The 21,744-nt window shown below is 25.9% G+C and overlaps 1 protein-coding gene across 2 annotated transcripts; it reads left to right on the top strand.

Annotated features, from left to right (window-relative positions):
• The first annotated feature begins 7,340 nt into the window (after positions 1-7,340).
• Positions 7,341-21,043, top strand: LOC145841853 (U1 small nuclear ribonucleoprotein 70 kDa-like). Of its 2 annotated transcripts, XM_082949140.1 has the most exons (11): positions 7,341-7,446; positions 8,778-8,909; positions 9,327-9,446; positions 9,638-9,700; positions 10,242-10,323; positions 18,142-18,301; positions 18,880-19,212; positions 19,404-19,540; positions 20,069-20,136; positions 20,356-20,418; positions 20,969-21,043. In XM_082949140.1, the coding sequence occupies exons 1-10, from the start codon at positions 7,366-7,368 to the stop codon at positions 20,374-20,376; spliced, it is 1,197 nt and encodes a 398-aa protein (XP_082805266.1). In that variant the 5' UTR covers positions 7,341-7,365; the 3' UTR covers positions 20,377-20,418; positions 20,969-21,043. The 2 variants fall into 2 exon arrangements, with proteins under 2 accessions (XP_082805266.1, XP_082805265.1); XM_082949139.1 differs by lacking the exon at positions 20,969-21,043 and having other exon boundaries at positions 20,356-20,862.
• The last annotated feature ends 701 nt before the right edge of the window (positions 21,044-21,744 follow it).

The raw sequence follows: 21,744 nt of genomic DNA, 5'->3' as shown, positions 1-21,744 counted from the left end.
GAATAACTTATTTATTGTATAATTACTTTTCACAATTACTATACGCTATATATATGTATGGATCTCTTATCAAAGGATAATTGACCATAAAGTTCGTGTGACGAAGTCACTTAGTATGGAGATGAAAATTCGTACACTTACTAATGACGACCTAAATCTATACATTAAAAATTTTTAAGGCGATTGAGCTTTTTAATATAACTTTAAAAACAGTCTCTTATCTTTATATTTATAGTGCTTCTTTGTTATATAACTTAAACAATAATTTTAAGAATTTTTGATGATAATTGCTACATCTGCATAACATTTATCTACATGAGAGCATAGCTGAGATATTTTCAGTATGAGAGAGAAAAAAAACGTTTGCAAATTTGAGAGAGCATACACTTGTAATCTTCTTCTTAAGCCCGCACTTTTTAAGCACGCACTTTCTCTCCAAAAACTTAGTGTACAAAATACATATTCTGTCTAGACAGGTAACGGTAAGCCCTTGTTATTGACTACGCACACTTTTGGGCGTGTTTACAAGTGGAATTCAATAGGAAGATTACTGTAGTTAGTCTAAATCAAAATTTTAGATCCGGTAATCTTTGATAGATTTTTTTAATGGTTTTCTAAAAAATTTTAAAGTTTTTAAATATTAAAATTAACTTTATAAGTTTTTAAAAAAGGTTTATATTTTAACTATACGTTAGTTAACATGAAACTATAACTTTTTTTGTTAAAAACTCATCAGTATCTTACCTACTCTTCTTATTTCTATACGTTATGTCCTGGACAAATACTTTGAGCGTCTTTTTTTGTCGCTCAATAAACAACAATACATAAGTTATAAAAATCAAGCAAGTTTCATCATTTGTATGTTTATGTGTTCATTAGACAGCAAAGTATAATGACAGCTTCAAAAAATTAGTTTACATAATTTACCAGCTTGGAAGTCAAATTATTTGTTGTTTAATATTTTTTGCTGAGCTCTGTTTATTAATCTCTAGTTTTTATTCAAACTGATACAAGGGTAAATTTAACTTTTTTTTCCTTTTATTTACAAACAATATAGTAAAATTCTAAGTAAAAAAACTAATATTATTACTAATTATAGTTTATTTAAATATTTTTAGTATCATAACTGGCAGTGGCTGCGAGAGATTTTTATTTTATTTATAGCTGTAAGTATTTTTAGATAAAAATAATTTTAACACTTTAAGAACCGTTAATATTTTAGTAAATGTTTTATTTATAAGGAAAAAGTTGTTTTGAATATACAATTTTATTTGAAATAGTCCACAACTTATACCTCTACATTTATAATTCGACTGTAACATTGTAAAGCTTGTAAACAAATCACATTTGATATATCAAAGTAAAAACAGTAAAATTGTTTTAAAATTTAATTACATTTATACTTCAAAAAAATGCGTGGTAAGTTTTAGGTCTAACAATTTAGCAAGAAACTTAGATTTTTTTTCTGAATTCTGGAAATAAGAGTATTCTTCAAAGTTAAAAAATAAATTAACTGCAAACCAAGTTTTTTTATAAAGCCAATGTATTAGTTACTTAAAAACTCACATCACAATTTGTAATTATTTTATACTGTCAGCGACATTTAAAAAAAAAAAATTTAAATGATAATACATAACACAAGGTTTATAATACTTTAATTGAAATTGATTTACCTTTAGCTACTTTTAACAACAAGAAACTTAAACTATTGTCAGGGAACGGGTCTAAATTGCGCGAAGACAAAAGTGCGCGAGGTTACTAAATTGCACGCAGGGACTAAATTCCACGAGAACAAAATTGCACGAGTGTACAAAATTGCACGAAGATACTTTTGCACGAAGACTAATTTGCACGCGGGCACAAAATTGCACGAGGGGACAAAATTGCACGAAGACTATTTTGCACGGAAGGTCAATTTTGCACGAGTTACAATTTTGCACGGAAGGTCAATTTTGCACGACAGACAGTTTTGCACGGAGGGTCAATTTTGCACAAAAAATATCAGCTTAAAATAACTAAATAAAAAATATGTTAAAACCTTTATGTTTTATAAAAAATAATAATAAGCATGTGCTAGTGTAGTTCATTTTAATTTAATTAGGTTTGAATTAATTTTATTTAATTTTTTTTGATATATAGCCTTTTCTTAATTAAAATTAAATTAATGTGTTTAAAAACTAATACAAGTTAAAAAAAATTTTTAATAAAAATATAATTAGAATTTTATTATACTTAAAATAATCCTTAATTAAAAATAGGCATGTATTGATGTAAACTTAAATTATATTATAATTATACTAAACTTAAATATGAAATAATTCAAGATTAAAAAAAATAGATAAATAAAATTTTACATGGGTAGGTGTTAAAATTGCGCGAGCGTACAAAATTGCACGAGGGGACAAAATTGCACGAAGATACTTTTGCACAAAAAAAAAAGCATGCGAAATAGTGAAACAATTAAATAAATTTAGAAAGGAGAAAACCCGTCTTATGAAATTTTTATTGTGCATTGTACAGAAAGTTCTGTTACGGCCTTGTACTTCCAATAATTATACTTAAAATTGTTTTTTTTTAGTGTTATATAAAAGTTTTAAACCTAATTTATATATCATGATTTTCTATTTGTCTAAACTTTATCTTAGTTGCATTACTATTTGCACGCGTTTTACTCTAATTAGCTCTTAAGTTTCTCCTGCTCTGTATTTTCTCTTTATCTAACCCAGACTAGCGAAAAAGCACCGTCAGAAGCAATTTTCTTCTTACTTTTTTAGAAGAAGAAGGAGATATAAGCTTTTGACTAAAATGAAACAAACAAAATAATACAACAGCTACAATTAGTTAATTTCTATTTAAAAAAAAAATATATAATATAAACAAAACACTTTTTGGTAATTATATTTTGATGATGGTTAGAGTCTTATTTTATAATCTAGTTTTTATTTTTATTTATATAATTTTTTTTGATTGATTTTTGTTTATTTTTTAAATTGTTCATTTTGAATTTTACAACTATTATTATTTCTTTTAAATTTTTTTAATTATTTATTTCATTTATTGAGACTTTTTTTATTAATTTTATCAATTTTTGTTTTGGACTTTTATTTAATGTATTTATTGTTTAATTTATTAATTTTTAATTTTTATAAATCTTAATTATTTGTTGATTTAAAAAAAAATATTTATTATTTAGTTAATTGATTTTTTATATTCTGACTTTTTTATTATTTATTGAAATCTAATTAACATTTAATTTTTTTATACATTAAAATATTTTTGTTTTACTTACTATATATGTATTTTTTTATATACTTATTTTTTTTAATTATTTGATTTTTTTATTTTTATTTAATATTTATTTATTCATAGTTTTTATTTAGTTATTAAATTTTATAATTTAGATATTTTTATTTTTTTGAATATTTTATAATTTTGTTTCGTATTTTTTATTATTAAGTTATAAATTTTTTAATTCTGATTTTTTTATTTTTCGTTATTTAGCTTATAGATTTTATAATTCAGATTTTAATTTTTTTGAATTTTATATAATTTTGTTTCGTATTTTTATTATTTTGTTATAAATTTTTTAATTCTGACTTTTCTTTTTTTTTGAATATTAAAAAAAAAAATTCGTGCAAAATAGTCTACGCGCAATTTTGACCCGTCCCTGGGAAGGAAACAAAACCCGTGCAAAATTGACCCTCCGTGCTAAATTGTCACTCGTGCAAAAATGACCCTTCGTGCAAAAGTGTCTGTGTGCAAAATTGTCTGCTCGTGCAAAAATATACCCTCGTGCAAAAGTGTCTTCGTGCAAAAGTGAGACTTCGTGCAATTTTGTCTGCGTGCAATTTTATCTTCGTGCAATTTTGTGCTCTCGTGCAAATTAGTCTTCGTGCAAAAGTATCTTCGTGCAATTTTGTGTTTTCGTGCAATTTTGTCCCCTCGTGCAATTTTGTACGCTCGCGCAATTTAGACACCTACCCCTATTGTCAAGTTTTAAGGAGTTTCTAATTTATATTGATAGCTTACTTTAGTAATTTTATACGTATTTAGTTCAACCTTTATTTAGCTAAACGTTGATATTGATAATAAAAGATAACAATTTAAAAATAATTTTTAATAGTTTTTATAAATAGATAAAGGTTTAATAAGTCTGTGTTAAGATAATTAGGTTAAATTAAATATAAACTAAAATTGATAATTTTTTGATTTAAATTTGAGTTTAAAACAGAAACAACACAATAAAACGTTTTAGAAGTTACGGAAAATTACTGTAAAACTAAATTGATGAATATCTTTACAAGGCAAAATGTTGTTATATTTTTTGAATCTCTTAATAAAATATTACTAAATTTTATTAGAATTAAAACAACAAACAGTTGAACAATATAAACAAAATATAAAATTCTAGAATATATGTGTCTCTTTTATTTTATTGTATAGTAAATGGTCAGTTCTCAGAATTTAGTAGTGTTGAACTGTTGAGTCAAACTTAGTACTCAGAGTGTCAGACTTAGTACTGAGCTCAGTAGTCAGTACTGTAGTGTTTTGTTATAAAAAATAAGTACCAATAAAAATTCAATAAAAAATCCTGTTGTTTTCTAACTTTCGAGTTCTAATGAACAATTGTTGAATTAAGAAAGACAGCTATTGCAGCTATTCTCCATACCAAATGTTTATATCAATATAAAAATCAAAATAAAATTTAAATGTTTAATTTTCAAATAAACTTCATCTGAATACTCAAGAAAGAGTAGTTATTTAGAAATTGGTATGTTATTTTCCTCTAGATTATAAAAAGTTTCTGTTAAAAACGTTATTAACTATACATTGTACAATTTACAAACATAATTAGAAAGTGAAGACCTATGATTTATTGAGATGGTGTATTTTAGTAAGTATATGCTTAATTTAAATTCTACAAGTGTATCAAAAAAAATGTTATGATCTAATTTTTTAGTTTTTTACTCTTAAAATATTCTCACAATAAAACAGTAGGATGTTTATTTATAAAATTAATTTTTTTAATAATTTTTCTAACTGTTTTTATTAGCATGAACAAAATTTGTGTAATAAATGTTAGTATAGAAGACCTGCTTAACTCAATAATAATTATATTCAAGTTTTTGTTAATAAGCCATTTTAGTAAAATGAGAGGTAACAAATGGTTTCCCTTTTCAGTGGATGCCAGTATATAAATTTAAAAATCAAATAGCTGACCATTAAAGATTTCCAATACTTATGATATTATAGTTGATGATTATAAAGTATTTATATATATTTTTGAGTTTAAATTGATTCTATGCACCTAGTTATTTATTGGCATAGGGGAGTGGTGAATCAAATAATTGCAACTTGATCTTAATTTGTAGAGTTTAAATAAGCTTTAATTTTATTAGTTTTTAAATCATCCATAAACTAAATTTTCAAGTGTAGCTGGTTTAAAAGGTTGAGTACAATAGATTCCTTATAGAAGGGGAATATTAAAGCCATGAATAAAAAAATTCACTGTAAATCTATCTCCTATGTTTTTTTGAGATAAATACCTCAATTTTTTAAGAGTTTTTATTTGTAATGCTAAAAAATCTGCAGTAGAAAAAAAAAAAAAAATAATAATTAAATGATTAAAGAAAAATTTCTAAAAAAAATTTCAAAACTGAAAAACTAGCCAAAGTTACCAGAAAAAAAAATTGAAAAGCTTACAACTGTTTCACAACTTGAATAGCTTCAAAAAACAATAAATGTGATTATTTAAGTCTAAATATATGTTTTGGAAATTTTTGCATTTCTTATTTTAACTGAATATAGTTTCAATTTTGCCCATTAATAGCTTATTTTGTTATGTTGTTTTGATTTTCTAGCACTTACAATAATTTTCCTACAAACTCAACCTAGCTCACAAGTTGGCAAACTGTGTATATGTCTTTTGCATGAACATAATATTTAAACCATATAATCAAAAATATACATTAATCTGAGTTATGATATTTCTATTAGAAGAAAGTTAGTGAAGTTTTTGGGGTTGCCTCAAAACCTGGAATTTGGGGATTTTGCTGAAGAAACCTGCAATTTTAAAAGTAAAAAAAACAGAAATTTTGAACAAACATCACTAATAGACCTGTAATTTTAAATAGTTTTTTACATACTTAGTACTGAAACTCAATTTGACACAACAAATTTATCATATAGATAAAAAATTATTTCTCATCATTAATTTTATTTGAAAAATACAATAATGTAGCTGTAAAACTGTTTTTTTTTTGTTTATTTTTTATATAAATTTTTTATTTTTTAATTTTTTAAAAATTCCTTCCGACAGAATTTTCTAAATATATCAAGGAACATGTCCTGAAAATTTAAGGTAGTTATCCTAAAAAACGTAGGAGAAGATAAATTTTTAGTGAAATAGTCTATTTTTGCTGTTTTAGTTTGCGCCTCCCATAAGGAACCTATTGTTGCCTCCGAATTTAACCGGCTATATCTCAAAAATTATTTTGTATTTTTATTAATCTGTAAAAAGCATTTTGTAGCTTAGTAAAAACTATAAAATAAGATCAAAAACCAAAAAAGGGTGTTTACCCCCCTATGCCCTTAACAGTTTTTTACTTAAAACTTATTTTGAAATAAAAAATAGACCAAAAACCTAAAACATGTAATAAAAAAATCAGGAAGAAGTTCAGAAATTCTTGAAGAAATTGCTTTAAAATCAGTGGCAACCCTGGGTTTTTAATAAAAATATTTTTAAAGTGAAAATTATAATTTTGAACTTAGTAAAGCCACAATTTTAAAATCCGTATCAATGATACTTATAAAGAAATAAGTGTATGCCAGTATTTTTTAAAATTTCCAAAGTTTTTATATAAGTGATAAAATTAAGTTTTATGATGGCATCAAAACAATCTAATATAATAAAAATATATAGTTAAGTTGTGTAATGTAAAATTAAATAGGTAATATTTAGCATACATATAATAACACTAGTGATTAAAAACATAAATTTTTGGGAGCCTTACTAAAGTAGAACTATGTGCAGACAGAGCAAAATATTAAAAAATTTAAAAACACTTACACTGACTAAGGCTAATTTATTGTGACTCAGGGTTATATTTGGTCACTAAATGTATTTTTATTTGTCTTTAAAATGTTCTCCCTGCTTAAGTGTATTTATAGTTTTATTCATATTTCATATTTGTTTTTAATATTGTTGTTCTGTAAGTTTTTAATTATTTTAGCATTTATTTTTGTAGATATTATAGTTTACATGCATTTAAACAGTTAAAATATTAAATGAAAAAGTTAAGCTTTGTACATAGATTTACTTGTATTTTTTATGAATTTTCAGACTTAGGTATTATAATTTAAGGAATGACCCAGTTTCTTCCACCAAACTTGCTAGCATTGTTTGCTGCAAGGGACCCTATTCCCTTCAAGCCACCAGTGAAAATTGTAAGTTGTTACGTTTAAAATAAATAAAACATTATTTAAAAAAATTTATATTTAAAATTAATCTTTTTGTTTTTCTTCATAAATTTGTTTTTGTTTCAAAACACTTTTTATTAAAGATAATACAGACTACATACATGTTATTTTTTGATATGCATGGGGGAGACGGGTCAAATATGCACAAAAGGTTAATTTTGTACAAAGATACTTTTACACAAAGGGTCACTTTTGCACAATAAAAAATTTTGCACAAAAGGTCAATTTTGCATAAGAGTTAAAAAAAACTGACTTAAGGTAAAGGTTAGGGGTAACAGTGATAGTAAAAAGTAAAATAGAATTATATCAAACATAAAAAGTCGATTAAGGGTTAGGGGAACAGTGATAGTAAAAAAAAAAGAGAAAAAAAATACTAACCTAGATAAGGGTTAGGGGAACAGTGATAGTTTAATAATAATAAATAATATTAGTATATAAAAAGTTACCAACCAAGGGTTAGGGGTAACAGTTATAGTAAAAAAAAAAAAATAAAGAAATAAAAAAGAAACAAAAAGTTTTTGACGCTTACCCATGCATGGTACTAATTTCCTTATACTTTTATAAAAAGTCATTTAAAAAACATTGATGAAAGGTTGAAAAGATATATACAGGTTACATGTATATAAGTAAGATTTTTAAAGTGTATATTTGTATTTAGTTTGTAAGACTATAAATTAATTTATATAAAAGTGTATAAACATGATTAAAACAGTTTTGTATTGGTTTAGTTACAATAAGTTATAACTTGAATTTCTATCAAGACACATTTATCATGGTTGCCACTTGACCTGGAAATCTGTAAAAAACCTGGAATTTGACAGTTTAGGCAAAAAAAACCTGGAATTTTAAACAATTTTTACATGTTTAGTAGCAAAATCTTGATTTGACACAAAAAAAATCTACCATATCAATAAAAAATTTTTGTCAATGTCAAAACTTTTTTTTATTAAAAAACACATTTGAAATGGCTTTACATTATCTTTTCAATGTTTTAATACTATTTAATACAATTTTTTACCTTAAACTTATCTTTAAACTAAAAATAGACCCAAAAGCATGTAATTTCAAAAACCTGGAAGAAATTTCTCAAAAACCAGTGGCAATCCTGATTTATGGAAAGTATATTATTTATTAAAAAAATTGATTTAGCAAGACATTTAGTTTTAAATTTACATAAAGTAATTTATTTATATATTTGCTAAAAAAAAATTCAATTAAAATACTTGAGCAAAATAGTTTTATTTATTTTTTTTGGTTTAAACTAAACATATGACTATTATTCTATTTACATATTCTAGCTTTCATGGGAAAAAGATCGCAGCAAAACCCCATACACTGGAATTGCAAAATTCATGATTGGATTTGAGGATCCAAAAGATACACCTCCAGCAACAAGAGGTGAAACAAGAGATGAGAAAAAGCAGCGTAGAGTTAGTTTTCAATTAATAAATGTTAAAATGTTCTCTAGTAGTATATATATTTTTTAAATTTCAAATTTTAAATTAGATTGGTTTAATTTGATATGTATGATTTTATTAGTTCTCAAATATATTTTGAAAAAAAAAAGGTTGCGTTTATCAGTTATATTTTTGGTACAAAAAAGGACAATAATGAAACTATAAATAGTTAGATAAAATAATTTTTACAATTAGAAAATTTAACTATGTTTGTGATACTTCTAAATACTTTTTTATAGTTAATTGGATTAGATTTTTAACTTAATATTGGTTCCAATTTTTATATATAATTAAAAGAATAAAGATTTAATGTTTAACTTATGAACAAAGTTGTTTAATGGTAGACTATGTAAATAAAAATTTATACATCTATATATAAAATAAATGTAGATAAAGGAAAAGACTGATAAAAGAGCTGCTGAGATCGAAGAAGAAACTAAGCTATGGGATCCTCATAATGACCCTAATGCTACTGGAGATGCATTTAAAACATTATTTGTTGGACGAATTGTGAGTTGATATATAATTAGTTTACCTGTTCCATTTTTTTAATCTTATAAATTTAAAAAGTAAAACATAGTATTGTTACAGAATTCATTTTAGAGTGTGTACTATTTTTTTTCATTCTTTAAGCTATCTTATTATCTTTTTTACTGATTTATACAATTTACTGCTCTAATTATTTTCAATTATTTTTGCAGAACTATGATACATCTGAAAACAAATTACGCAGAGAATTTGAAAAGTATGGTAAGATTAAGCAGGTAAGGAATAGTTGCTGTTGTTAATAAACGTAGATAAAAGCAATTTTAGCTTATTATATTTCGTTTATAGGGTAATAAAATTACTTACTCGTTTATTAAAAAATAGTTATTACTTATTGCTTGTTAGTAATTAAAAGGCGATTTTTTACAGTGGTTTACAAATTTAGGGGTGTGAGTACTTTATTGTTTATGATGATAAGCCTTGTATTTAAAGATAATTTTATGTTACTACACAAATCTAGACAATGTTTTCAATTTTTTTATACATATAACTCAAATTTGTTAAAGAAAATAAACTAAAATCTTGAATGAGAAATTATCTTTATATATGTTTTATTGTTTTTTTTAAGTTATATAAACTACAAAATTTGTGAAGTACAAATTTATGTCTTTTTAAGAAATACGTAGTTAAAAAATCTAATGTTTTGTTTAAGAAGAATTTTTTAAAAATTAGTAATTGAGTTAAGTTAAAAAATTTTTTCATTGTAAAGTTTGATTAAAAGTTTTAGAACATATTAAGTATATGTAATTTATTTTTCAGGTGAAAATGATCAAAAATGCAAGCAATGGTAAGCCACGCGGATATGCGTTTGTTGAATTCGAAAAGGAAAGAGATATGCATTGTAAGTTAAAATTAATAAGCCATTTTTCTACACCTTAACACAAATTGTGAATTAGTGGGTTGTGAATTAGTGGGTTTATTTAGTTGTTCATTAGGTCATCAAAATTTTTTCAAGTTATCTTAACTAAATTAAGGTAAAATAATTAAAACATTTACTTGTATTTAGGAGCTAGTTATTAAATCATTAAACTATGAATTTTTTCAATTTAATCTAAACTTCTATAAGTTTTGAATAATCAAAGTACTTTGCTAAATATTTTTTATCACAACTCAAGTCAGGGTTCTATTTTATTTAAAAACTTAAAATGTATTATAATTTTATCTTACCATCATAATCTTAGTAATTAGACATTCAAGTACATTTTTAAATATTTTGTAGTTTTCTTTTGTTTTTTGAGGTGTAGCCTCTTAAACCCCTTGAAAATTTATAATAATTTGAATTGTTATATAACTTTTCTGTGCATACTTTGACAAATAGCTTTTGACACAAACTTACTAAATAACTTTAATTGCCAATTTACTGATTTTTTCAGCATCTAGCACAGGGGTCGGCAAACTGCGGCCCGCGGGCCAAATGCGGCCCTCAAAGCCAAATTTTGTGGCCCGTGAGCTATTTTTCAGCTAAAAACATACTTTTTTAAAGCAATATCAAAAAAAAAATTGCGGTAAAAACTTACAATTTGGCTCTTATGTAACCTATAACTCATTACTAGTGCTTTTTTAAAGCTTATTTTATCACTTTATTGGTTTAAAATAGTATTTTTGTATTGATAATCGTAATTATTCTATAAAAACTGCGGCCGCGAAGACTTTTTTCTATATTGTGCGGCCCGCGAGCATTTTTCTTCAGATATAATTGGCCCGCGACTTATAAAAGGCTGCCGACCCCTGATCTAGCAGCACTTAAAAGCCCCTTCCAAAAGATAGCTTATTAATCTTTTGAATTTTTATTTTTAAATTAAGGCCATAGGGGGGGGGGTAGAAGCCATTTTTTGACCAAAAATAACATATAGACTTATATTATAGTAAATTTCATAATCTTTCAGATGCTTTTTTTAGATTTTAAAAATATTAAGTAACTTTTTTTTTGTGACCGGTTATATAAACGGTTATCTTTATAAAGGGTAACTTTAAAGCCGTTTTTCTCAAGTTTTTAAAAACGGGCTTTAAAATCTATCTTCTCCTTCATTTTTCAAGCAATCTTCTTCAAATTTTCAGGAAATGTTCCTTACATTATGAGAAAAAAAAAAAGTTATTTGTGAATTTTAATAATTTTAAAAAATAAAAATTTTATGACAAAAAAAAAAAAAGTGATTTTTTATCAATTTCTTTTTTTTTCAAAAAAAAGGTATTTTTACATGAAATTTTTTAAAGTCACAAATAACGTTTTTTTGTTATTGTATAAAGAATAGACTGTGAAAGTTTGAAGAAGATTGCTTAAAAAAATGAAGGAGGAGATAGATTTTGAATGCATTAGTCTTTTTTCGCCGTTTTAGTTTTTCCTTCCCCATAAGGAACCTGTTATGCGGCCCGACTTTGGCCGGTCGTATCTCAAAAACTAATTTGAATTTTTAAAAACAGCAAAAAGCAACTAGTAAAAACTCTATAAAATAAGATCAACTTGTAAAAAACATGGCCTACCCCCCTATGGCCTTAACCAATTTTTTGTTGAAAATTCAAAGCAAAATCTATTCTACACTTGAAAAGTTATAAAATAAGTTTTATCTCAAAACAGATTGTACCAAAAAAATCTGAAGTCTTATCATGAATATTTTGACAAAATATATTTAATTTTAAGTTAAAGTTCAAGTTAAGTAGTGAAATCGTTACAAAAATGTTTATGAGTTAATTTTACATTTTTTTAATTTTTAAAATTAGTTATAGTAATTATCATATAGCTTAAGCTTTGAATAAAAAAGTATGTTTACAATCTGACCTTAGTTTTATCAGCCAAGTATTATTTTTCTAGAACGCTAAAATACTTCTATATTTGCAGAAAAATATATGTAGTTATTATTATTTATTATATGTAGTATTATGTAGTTATCTGTAAATATCTATAAAATCTATTAGTTTAAATTTTTAAGTTCAGAAAAATTAAGTTCTTTATCATATACATTGCATTTTAAAGAATTTCAAGTGATTTTAAACCATTTATGAGTACATCCCTATGTGTAACATATCTGCATATTCTACAATAAGTCAAGTTTTGAATACTAAAACTCTATCACAGCTTAAGTTCTTAAACAATAAGCATTTCTTTTAGATTTATAGTTATTTACTCTAAAGTTAGCACCATTTAAGTTTATGTAAGCTATAAAGGTATTATTGTTTAACAAATATTTGGATAAAAATCAATTTTTTGTTTTGTTATTTAAGTGTTAACTACAAACTTAAGTTTTCGTAAGACTTTGTTTAATTAAATAATAAAACAAATTAACCAAAGAGTGAAAATATTATTTTGTAACGGTAAAATTATAAACAGTGAAATATTTGAAAATAAATAAATTAAGGATTTAATTCTGGCTTTGTATATATATATATATATATATATAAAATAAGGTTAATGTTTAAACATAAACACTTTCAACTGAGCCCACTTGAAGGGCTTTTAAATAATTTATTCAAATGGCGATTTTAAAAATTCTGGAACATTAATCCAGAATTTTTAAAATCGCCATTTGAATAAATTATATATATATATATATATAACTGTTCAAAATATAGGTTTAATTGTTTGCTAACAAAAGATCCTAGTGAAGTAACTTCACTTGAATATAAATAAAAACAAATTATACAGTAATCTTCCTTTATTCTACCAACATATGTTTCTGTGTGTCAACGTTATCTTTCCCATTAACAACCCAGTTGAAGTGTGTTGATTCGTTGACACACAGAAACATATGTTGGTAGAATAAAGGAAGATTACTGTATAATTTGTTTATATATATATATATATATTGATAACTTTATTACTTACAATGTTTGCAAACACTATATATATCAAGTTCTTATCATTAGATATTGAGTTCCAAATTCTAAAAGTAATTTGAATAATTATTGAACCTAGGACATTTATAGTCATTGAAAGTGTTGTAAAGTTAAAAGAAAAAAATCAAAAATATGAGTAATTATTTCATAGAAAACAGTTGTCTAAGTAAATTTCAATGATATAAACAAAGTTAAATATACTTTTTTGCTATTTTGCATAACGAAATAATATAATTTCATATTTACATATTGAAAATTTGTAAACATTTACTTAATGTAACAATGAAAGTAGTTTGTTAAAAAAAAAAGTCCATTAAAAAACACACAAAATAGAAACTATGTAATGATATTAGCATCTCATTTTAATATTTTAAAGCTCGTGAATAAATATGGAATTTTTTGTAATAATAAAAACAATTTTCATTATTCTCAAAACAAGCTTTTGCAAAACAATTTTTATAACTCTTAAAACAATTTTCTAAAACAATAAACAATATTGTTTACTTAAAGGAGTTACATTTGTTTTAGTGCTTATAAAACGGAATTTGACTTGCAATTACAGTGCAGTAGCAGTTTCGGCAAGTGTGCTTTAAGTTAAAATGCATTTTAAACACGTTAGATTTAAGAACTAATATTTTCTTGTATGTTTAACTTTAGTTCTCGTATAGAGTGATGTAATTGTATCTTTGTGTTGTTTAGTTTATGTAAATAAATATAAGTGTTGTTTTGATTGTTGTACTAATCTACTTTAATAATCCTATTACCCCCCTTTAACATATCTGTAACGAGACATTGGAAACCATGTGTGGCCTGTATTTTAGGAATCTTCTGATATTTAGGAATTAGGTGCCTTATCAATTAAAAAACGCAGCGAAAAAAAAACTTTAGTTTATTACTAAACAACTTTTTAACGAGTTTAAAATTTTGACAGTATAATTTGCGATAATACTTTACTTTGCGACATTTCACTATGATAATAGTAAGAAAAATTGTGTGAATAACTTTCTACTTTGAAACAGCAAGTCTACAATTATAATACAAGTGTGTGGTAGTGGTTTATTTAGTTTTGTTAAAAGTGAAGCTTGATGTCAAGGATTTTTTGCTGGAAGTACTATATAATTTTTGCGGTGATTTCTATGTATAGTTTTATATGTGCTTTTTTAGTGCTTAGGTGCTTATTTTATTTGCTAATGAGCATAATATTTCTTCTTCTTAGTGCACAATATATGTTGCAACTAACATAAGTCGCATGGGTGCGCAGTATTTCGATCCTAAAAAGCTTAATCTTTTTAGCTAAGGGTATAATATAAGTTGCAACTAACATAAGTCGCATAGGGGCGCAGTATTTCGATTATAAAAAGCACAGTCTTTTTACTCTAGTGCACAATGTTCTTTGAAGATGTTGCAATTTGCATAAGTCGTCAGGGGACGCAGTATTTTAGTGCAAAATTGCATTTTATAAGTTGCCAAGAGAGCGCAGTTATTATATTTTTCTAAGCATAGAAATGTAAAGTAAGAACCGCATTAAAATTTAGAATTACAACAGCAGAATTGTTCTTATTAATAACGTCTGAGTTTTAGCTGATAAAACTAATTTTCCTATGTGTTTACTACTACTAGTTTATTGTTTTGATCTGCTGAATGATTGTATTAAAGTATAGATTGTATTTGTTTTAAATTAGAATGTTTCTGAAGTTTAAAAATATGTTTGAATGAGTTTTCATCTTTCTTAGTCGTTAAATGGCTTATCGTTTGCCACATTTTATTACTCGTTTCAAGTTCAAGTATAAAGTTGTGTTAAAATTTTCCCTTTGAAAGAAATCAGAAATAAACTCCCCTTAAATTTAGCAGTCGTCGCTTGTAAATAAATTGTTGCGTTTGTATCTTTTTAACGTTGTTTGAAGCAAATTGTCGTTTGATAACCACAGTTTTAAGCACACCTGACACCTTGCTACTGCATGAAACTTTAAAAGTTTTGTTGTTTATAAGTACGACAATAAACAAAAGATTGAATGAAGATTTTGTGTTTATTCTATGACGTCACGATCAAAATTCCTGCTGTCATTGTTTCCGAAGCCAATCGATGTGATGTTTTTCTGATTCAGAAACCAGCTAGAAGACAGAAAGTCAAATGTTTCCTAAAAGAAACAAGACGTTGTCAATGATCCAATTGATGGTTCATAAGCCTCTATTAACAACCTGAGGATAACAGCCCGACGACGAGCCCGAGGACAACAGGCACAAGGACAAGAACCCCAAGGATAAGAAGCTGGAGGACAACTAAATGACTATCATTGTTACTTACTTTGTCTTTATGTTGTGTTTTATCTAAGTTTTTGTAGATTATGTAATTTTTGAGATAATAAGAAATACAGTTTCTTTTTCTTACTTTTTTTAAACCGGACTTTTGATACTGTCTAAAAAGTTTAAAGTTAAGTAGAATTTTAAGGATTTTAATTATTTTTTAATTAATTAATTTTACCAGGCTTTAAACGTTAAAATTGAAAATTTAAAAAGAAACAATGTAATGATATTAGCATCTCATTTTAATATTTTAAAGCTCGTGAATAAATATGGAATTTTTTGTAATAATAAAAACAATTTTCATTATTCTCAAAACAAGCTTTTGCAAAACAATTTTTATAACTCTTAAAACAATTTTCTAAAACAATAAACAATATTGTTTACTTAAAGGAGTTACATTTGTTTTAGTGCTTATAAAACGGAATTTGACTTGCAATTACAGTGCAGTAGCAGTTTCGGCAAGTGTGCTTTAAGTTAAAATGCATTTTAAACACGTTAGATTTAAGAACTAATATTTTCTTGTGTGTTTAACTTTAGTTCTCGTATAGAGTGATGTAATTGTATCTTTGTGTTGTTTAGTTTATGTAAATAAATATAAGTGTTGTTTTGATTGTTGTACTAATCTACTTTAATAATCCTATTACCCCCCTTTAACATATCTGTAACGAGACAACTATAATGATTTCTTGGACAAGTAAAATGAGTTAGCTATTCAGTTGGCAGATATTTTTGCTTTAAAACAGCTCAAATTTTATTTTTGACCTACGAAGTTTAGATATATAAAATATTCTTTTTTTAAAGGGCTGAGTAGTGTCCGCAACTAAGCGAGCGTTAAAAGAGGCCCTTTAAAATTAAAAAAAAAATATTTGGAAGGACAATGCTTTACATAGTTGTTTTCTATAAGCACTAGTATTTTTTCTTTTACACCGATAGACCATAGCTTAAAAAATAACCGACCAATTTTTTGCTCTGGCTTTATAAACTTGTTAAGAATGCTAACTTATGTGACAGATTGCTATAAATCTAAATTACCCTAAAATTATTATTCTACCTCGTTCTTCAATTTTGTTTTTTATAAAAGTAAGTTTTGTTTTTATCAAATTCTTTAATTATGCAATGGCTATAACAAAGAACTTTGATTCTAGCTGAACAATTACTCTAAATGACTTATATAAAATTTATAAACTTTTAATCCACTTTTATATTTTAAAGAATAAAACGGTCATGTGGCAAGCACAAACATTAGTTGTTAGTGGAACTTCTTTATCGCCGAATTGAAAAAAAAATATTACAATTTACCTTGATAGGTTTGTTTTAGAGTCAATTTATGGTAAGCAAGGGTTGGTTTTAAGCTTAATTGTTTTTCATAGTAATCCTCTTTGCTACCGACTTTAAAACAAAAATTGTGCAACAAAATTAAGTTACATTTTCTAAACTTTAAAATCTTTAAATTTCTCATTTTTGTTCAATAAATGTTAAATGGCTTGGTAAGAGCTCTCATGGTAAGTGTGCCTTCGTTCAACTGTCATGCCTTACAAGCTGACGTTTGTTTGAAGAAAACATTTTTCTTGTTTTGGTTAGTTTGTCATGCGGCAAATTTCACCAAAGGTTTGTTTTGGTAAGGTTTTTGTTCCATGAAAAATAAAGTTAAATTTAAAGCAAAAAAGCTACATCAGGTAGATACAACCCAAATTTAGTTTTCAAAAAGAAATTAAATTTTCAACCAGATCAGACGACCTCACATATAAGTATATTTCAAATTTCATTTTTAATTTTTTTTTGACTTGTTGATCTATTACTTCAGTTTTAATTAAATTTAAATTAGATGGTATGTGTAACAATCAGGAAAATTCAACAAAGAGCTATAATTTTAAAGCTAATTGAGATGAGTTATAAGTAGTGATTTATAAATTTAAGTGTTGTCTATAAAATCTTAGTTTTTATTAAGCTTTCTACTTATTGCTATTTTCGTGAAATCGTTTGTTTTATTACGAATAATATAAGCTAAAATGTGGAAAACCACATAAGAAAATCAATGTTTACCACTGTTTAGTTTACTTACAATACGTAAGAAAGAATAAAATTCGTTTAAAAGTGGTATTAGTGAATAGATTAATCTACTTAGTCCCTCATCTAATCTGTAAAATATCATGTTTACTTCTTATCAGTTTTTTGACAAATTACGATTCGTTTACTTACCTTTTTATCATTTGATACAAATATTTTTCAAGTTATCAATTAAGAAAGCAAAAAGGCTAAGATTTATTATTAAAGACAAAAAATTCTCTTTTCATATGTTTTAAATTAAATTATTAGAAGATAAAAGCTCATTAAGCTTTTCTCAGTGGTAAGTTTAGTAGATATATGTATGTGCATAATTTAAAAAAAGTAATAGATACAAATTCAACATACTTTTAAAACCTCAAAATGCAAAATAAAATTTTCGTACCATAATATTTTATTTCAAAACAAGCTTTGCTACAAACATAGTGATTGTAAGTTATCACCCTAAACACATATATAGCTGCGTACAAAAGCGCTGACGGGTTGAAAATAGACGGGAGGCGCGTGATGGTGGACGTCGAAAGAGGTCGCACTGTGCAGGGTTGGAAGCCCAGGAGGCTCGGAGGCGGTCTCGGGAAAACCAGGATGGCCACTGAAGAGCTCGAGCAGGAACGCGAAAGGTGAGTTAATGTATCAACCATCTATGAGCTTACAGCATTGTTAATATTTTTTGTACATTTTTATACAAAAATATAAATATGTTAATGCTTAGTTTATGCTATATAAGTTTTAGTTGGTTGTTTTTTTTGTTTCTTGTACATGAACATAAAATTTTTTTCTCGACTTCTTTAACATACTTGCAAAAAAAAGTATATTGAGATACAGAAAAGTTCAGTCAATTTAGTTTTTATTTTAAATAGTTACTTAAAAATAAGTAAAAATAATGTACAAATTACACTTCAAGGAAAAACAAGAATGCATAGATATAATGAATTTAGTGAACAAAAACTGTTATATGTAAGCATATTTGTTTTTTTCTTTTAAATGTTGTTTGCAAGTTTTTTTTTAGTTACCTTAATTATATTTTAAGTTAAAGGTTTAGAGTGAAATTGTTTAACGAATTTTTATATAGGTAATTTATTTACTGTTAGTAGTGCAATTAAAAAAAGTCTGCTGTTTAAAAATTGTTTCCCAAAAAACGTAATCTAACTTTATAAACTAAACCTATTCCTTTCTAACCGTTTAAATTTATTCGAAGAGAGCGCGAGCGAAGGAGGGGCGGCAGCAGGGACAGGGGAGGAAGAAAAAGCAGGAGCAGGGAGAGAGTGAGGAGCCGCGACAGGGGTGACTCTAGGAGAACTGACGACAGGAAGCGCGACAGAGACAGGGGTGACAGGAGAGACAGGGACCGCGATCGTCGCGAAAGGAGCAAGGACAGGAGTGACAGGAAGAGAGACGACAAGAGCAGGAAGGACAGGGACAGAGGCGATCGCGACAAGGATCGTGAGAAGGATCGTCGCAGCAGGAGAGACGAGGAAGGTCGCGATCACAAGAAGTCTTCAAGGAGGGATCGCTCAAGAGATCGTGAAAGGTTAAGTTTTTGTTAAAATATAGTTCAATTTGTTTTTGTTTTCTTATTTAATTACATTTAAAAAATTTTTCCAGAATTCTTTGTTATTTTAAATTACTTATGATATTAACCAAAGAAGAGTTTTAGCAAAATAAGACTTATACAAAAAAGGGTTATTTTAAACGCTTAATGTTATCTTGTGTTCTATACAGGCGTCGTGACAGAGATGGGAAAGACAGAGATGGTAAGGACAGAGATCGTGACAGGGACCGTGGCAAAAGTGACAGAAGTAGAAAGGAAGTTGTGAAAATTGAAAAGGAACCTTCTAATGGATCAGCTCACAGCAACGGTTAATTTTTTAGAACAATGTATAATCGATTTGTTGATTAACTTTGTTCTGTTTAACATAAAATTAATGTGCATTTTTAGTAGTTGTTTACAACAAGTTACCATAAATTTTTCAACAATATCTTTCACCACAAATATTTTATAATAAATAAAGTTGCGTAACATTCTTTTAAACAAACTAGATAAATAGATAATTTTTTAAAAATTACTATCTACGACATGGTAAACTAAATACATTGTCTTAAAAGATTATGTGCGTTTTTGAAGAAAAAAAATTGATAAAAAAAGATAATAGTTTGTTAACTAGATATCCATAAACATTTTTAGTTATATAGTGTCTATCTTAAAATGTAAGAAATTTTATAAGTATCTTAATGTGAAAAAAAATACTGATTTATTTGGCGCTAGAAAATAATTAATAGTTGTTGCAAAGGTTAGAATACATATTTTAACCATAAAAATGTAAACAATGGGAACTTATACGAGCTGTTGCTGTAATATTTAGTGCAACTTTAAAATATTATTTCAGGCGAAAGCAAGCCAGCTGTGAAAGAGGAGGTCATGAAACCAGCTTACCCGGAAGCTGGAGATTCAGCTGTTAGTTGAAGTTTTCTCGTTAATAGTTTTCATTATTAGTTTGTGTTTAGTTTAAGCAAAAACATAGAGTCGATTTTTATCGAAGAATTATTTTGTAAAAACATAAAAAACATTAAATAAAAATTAAATAAGTCTATAATTTGATATTTACTTTTTAGAGATAGTTTCAAAAGTTTTTAACATCATATCGGATATACTTATATTTCCTCAAATTCACAGAACATTCCGATGGAACATTAAGCAAGGTTGAACTTTCACCAAAACACTCAAAGAAAAATAGTTGTAAATTGCTTTTTTACTTTTTTGAGATTTTAATACAAATTTTACATAGGTTTATTGATGAATTGACGTTTACTTTCCAGTAAACTTTTTTCTAGTACGGAATTAAAAATGAAAGGATTGTGTATACTTGCATTTCAAACCGTAAAAACATAGTATGGTTTTTTTAAAAGTAGTAAATAGTGTATTTCATCGGTTAATGTTTGCGAAAAATATATTAAAAACGATCACATGCAAATATTATCCTAGTTGTTTTTATCTCACTAGTATGTTTTTTTTATTTACTTAAATTAATGTTAGAGGTAAATGCTTTACAAGAATACTAGTTTGTTTTATAAATTAAAACCATACAGCTTGTAATAAAGATTTTTTTAAGAACGTTGTGACTGTTTTATAATTGTAAACAAAATTTTTAGTTTTGTAGTGACAAGTTTTTTCAGTTGTACAAAAATGAAACAGCTAACCCTTTTAGTGTTTTCTAAAAAAGGTTCTTAAGTTAAAGATAAATAAATTGTAAGGAAAATACATTAATTAAAAAAATACAATTTAACAGGAAAAGGAGCTCATGAGCTTTACTAACTTTATCAGTCGTCAAAGTTTGCACAGTAAAGTGCAGAGAATTTAATTTGTTTTCAAACACATTATTTATCTATCAAGATACTCTAAATATATAAACAACAGATTATACTTTTTTAGTTAAGTGTGCACATTTTTTTAGTAATTTACCAAGCACAGCTTATGAAAAAGTTGAAGACCCTTGAACTTCTTTTGATTTCAAATATTGCGTTTATTTTTAAACCATGTGTATTTGTGTACTGACATACAATTTTATTGCAAGTGATACCAATTTTATTTATTTTAGAACTTTTTTAATGAAAAATACTTAAAAAAAAATAATTTTTTTTTCAAAACTAACTACAGGGTTGCAAAAAAAAAACTGGAATTTGACAATTTAAGCTATAAAGTCTGGAAAAATTTGGAATTTATAATAATTTTTACATGTTAAGTAGTAAAATTTCTATTTGTCACAAAAAATCTATCGTATAGATAAATTTTTTATCATTATCAAAAATATTTTTTATTTAACATTTAAAATTTATTATCATTTTATTAACACATTTAAAGAAGCTTTAAAATATCTTTTCATTATGTTTATACTATTTAACACAGTTTTTTACTTGAAACTTATTTTTAAATAAAAAATAGACCCTTAAACGTTAAAAATAAAAAGCATGGTAGAAATTTTGAAAACCTGGGGAAATTTGCCAAAAACTTTTGGCAACCCTATAACTAGTAAAAACAGAAAAAATAAAGTTAAGTTTTGAAATA

This window comes from Thalia democratica, chromosome 8 (assembly GCF_965202585.1).
Source record: "Thalia democratica chromosome 8, ktThaDemo2.hap1.1, whole genome shotgun sequence".
In the NCBI taxonomy this organism is placed as follows: domain Eukaryota; kingdom Metazoa; phylum Chordata; class Thaliacea; order Salpida; family Salpidae; genus Thalia; species Thalia democratica.
Note: the sequence above shows the minus strand (reverse complement) of the source record. Positions and strands in the feature narration are given on the sequence as shown.

What these genes read in the sequence shown, in the direction of transcription:
- LOC145841853 (XM_082949140.1), top strand. Translation starts at nt 7,366, where the DNA reads ATGACCCAGTTTCTTCCACCAAACTTGCTAGCATTGTTTGCTGCAAGG. An exon ending in TCAAGCCACCAGTGAAAATT is followed by an intron (nt 7,447 to 8,777) that starts GTAAGTTGTTAC and finishes TACATATTCTAG; the next exon opens with CTTTCATGGGAAAAAGATCG. An exon ending in CTCGAGCAGGAACGCGAAAG is followed by an intron (nt 18,302 to 18,879) that starts GTGAGTTAATGT and finishes ATTTATTCGAAG; the next exon opens with AGAGCGCGAGCGAAGGAGGG.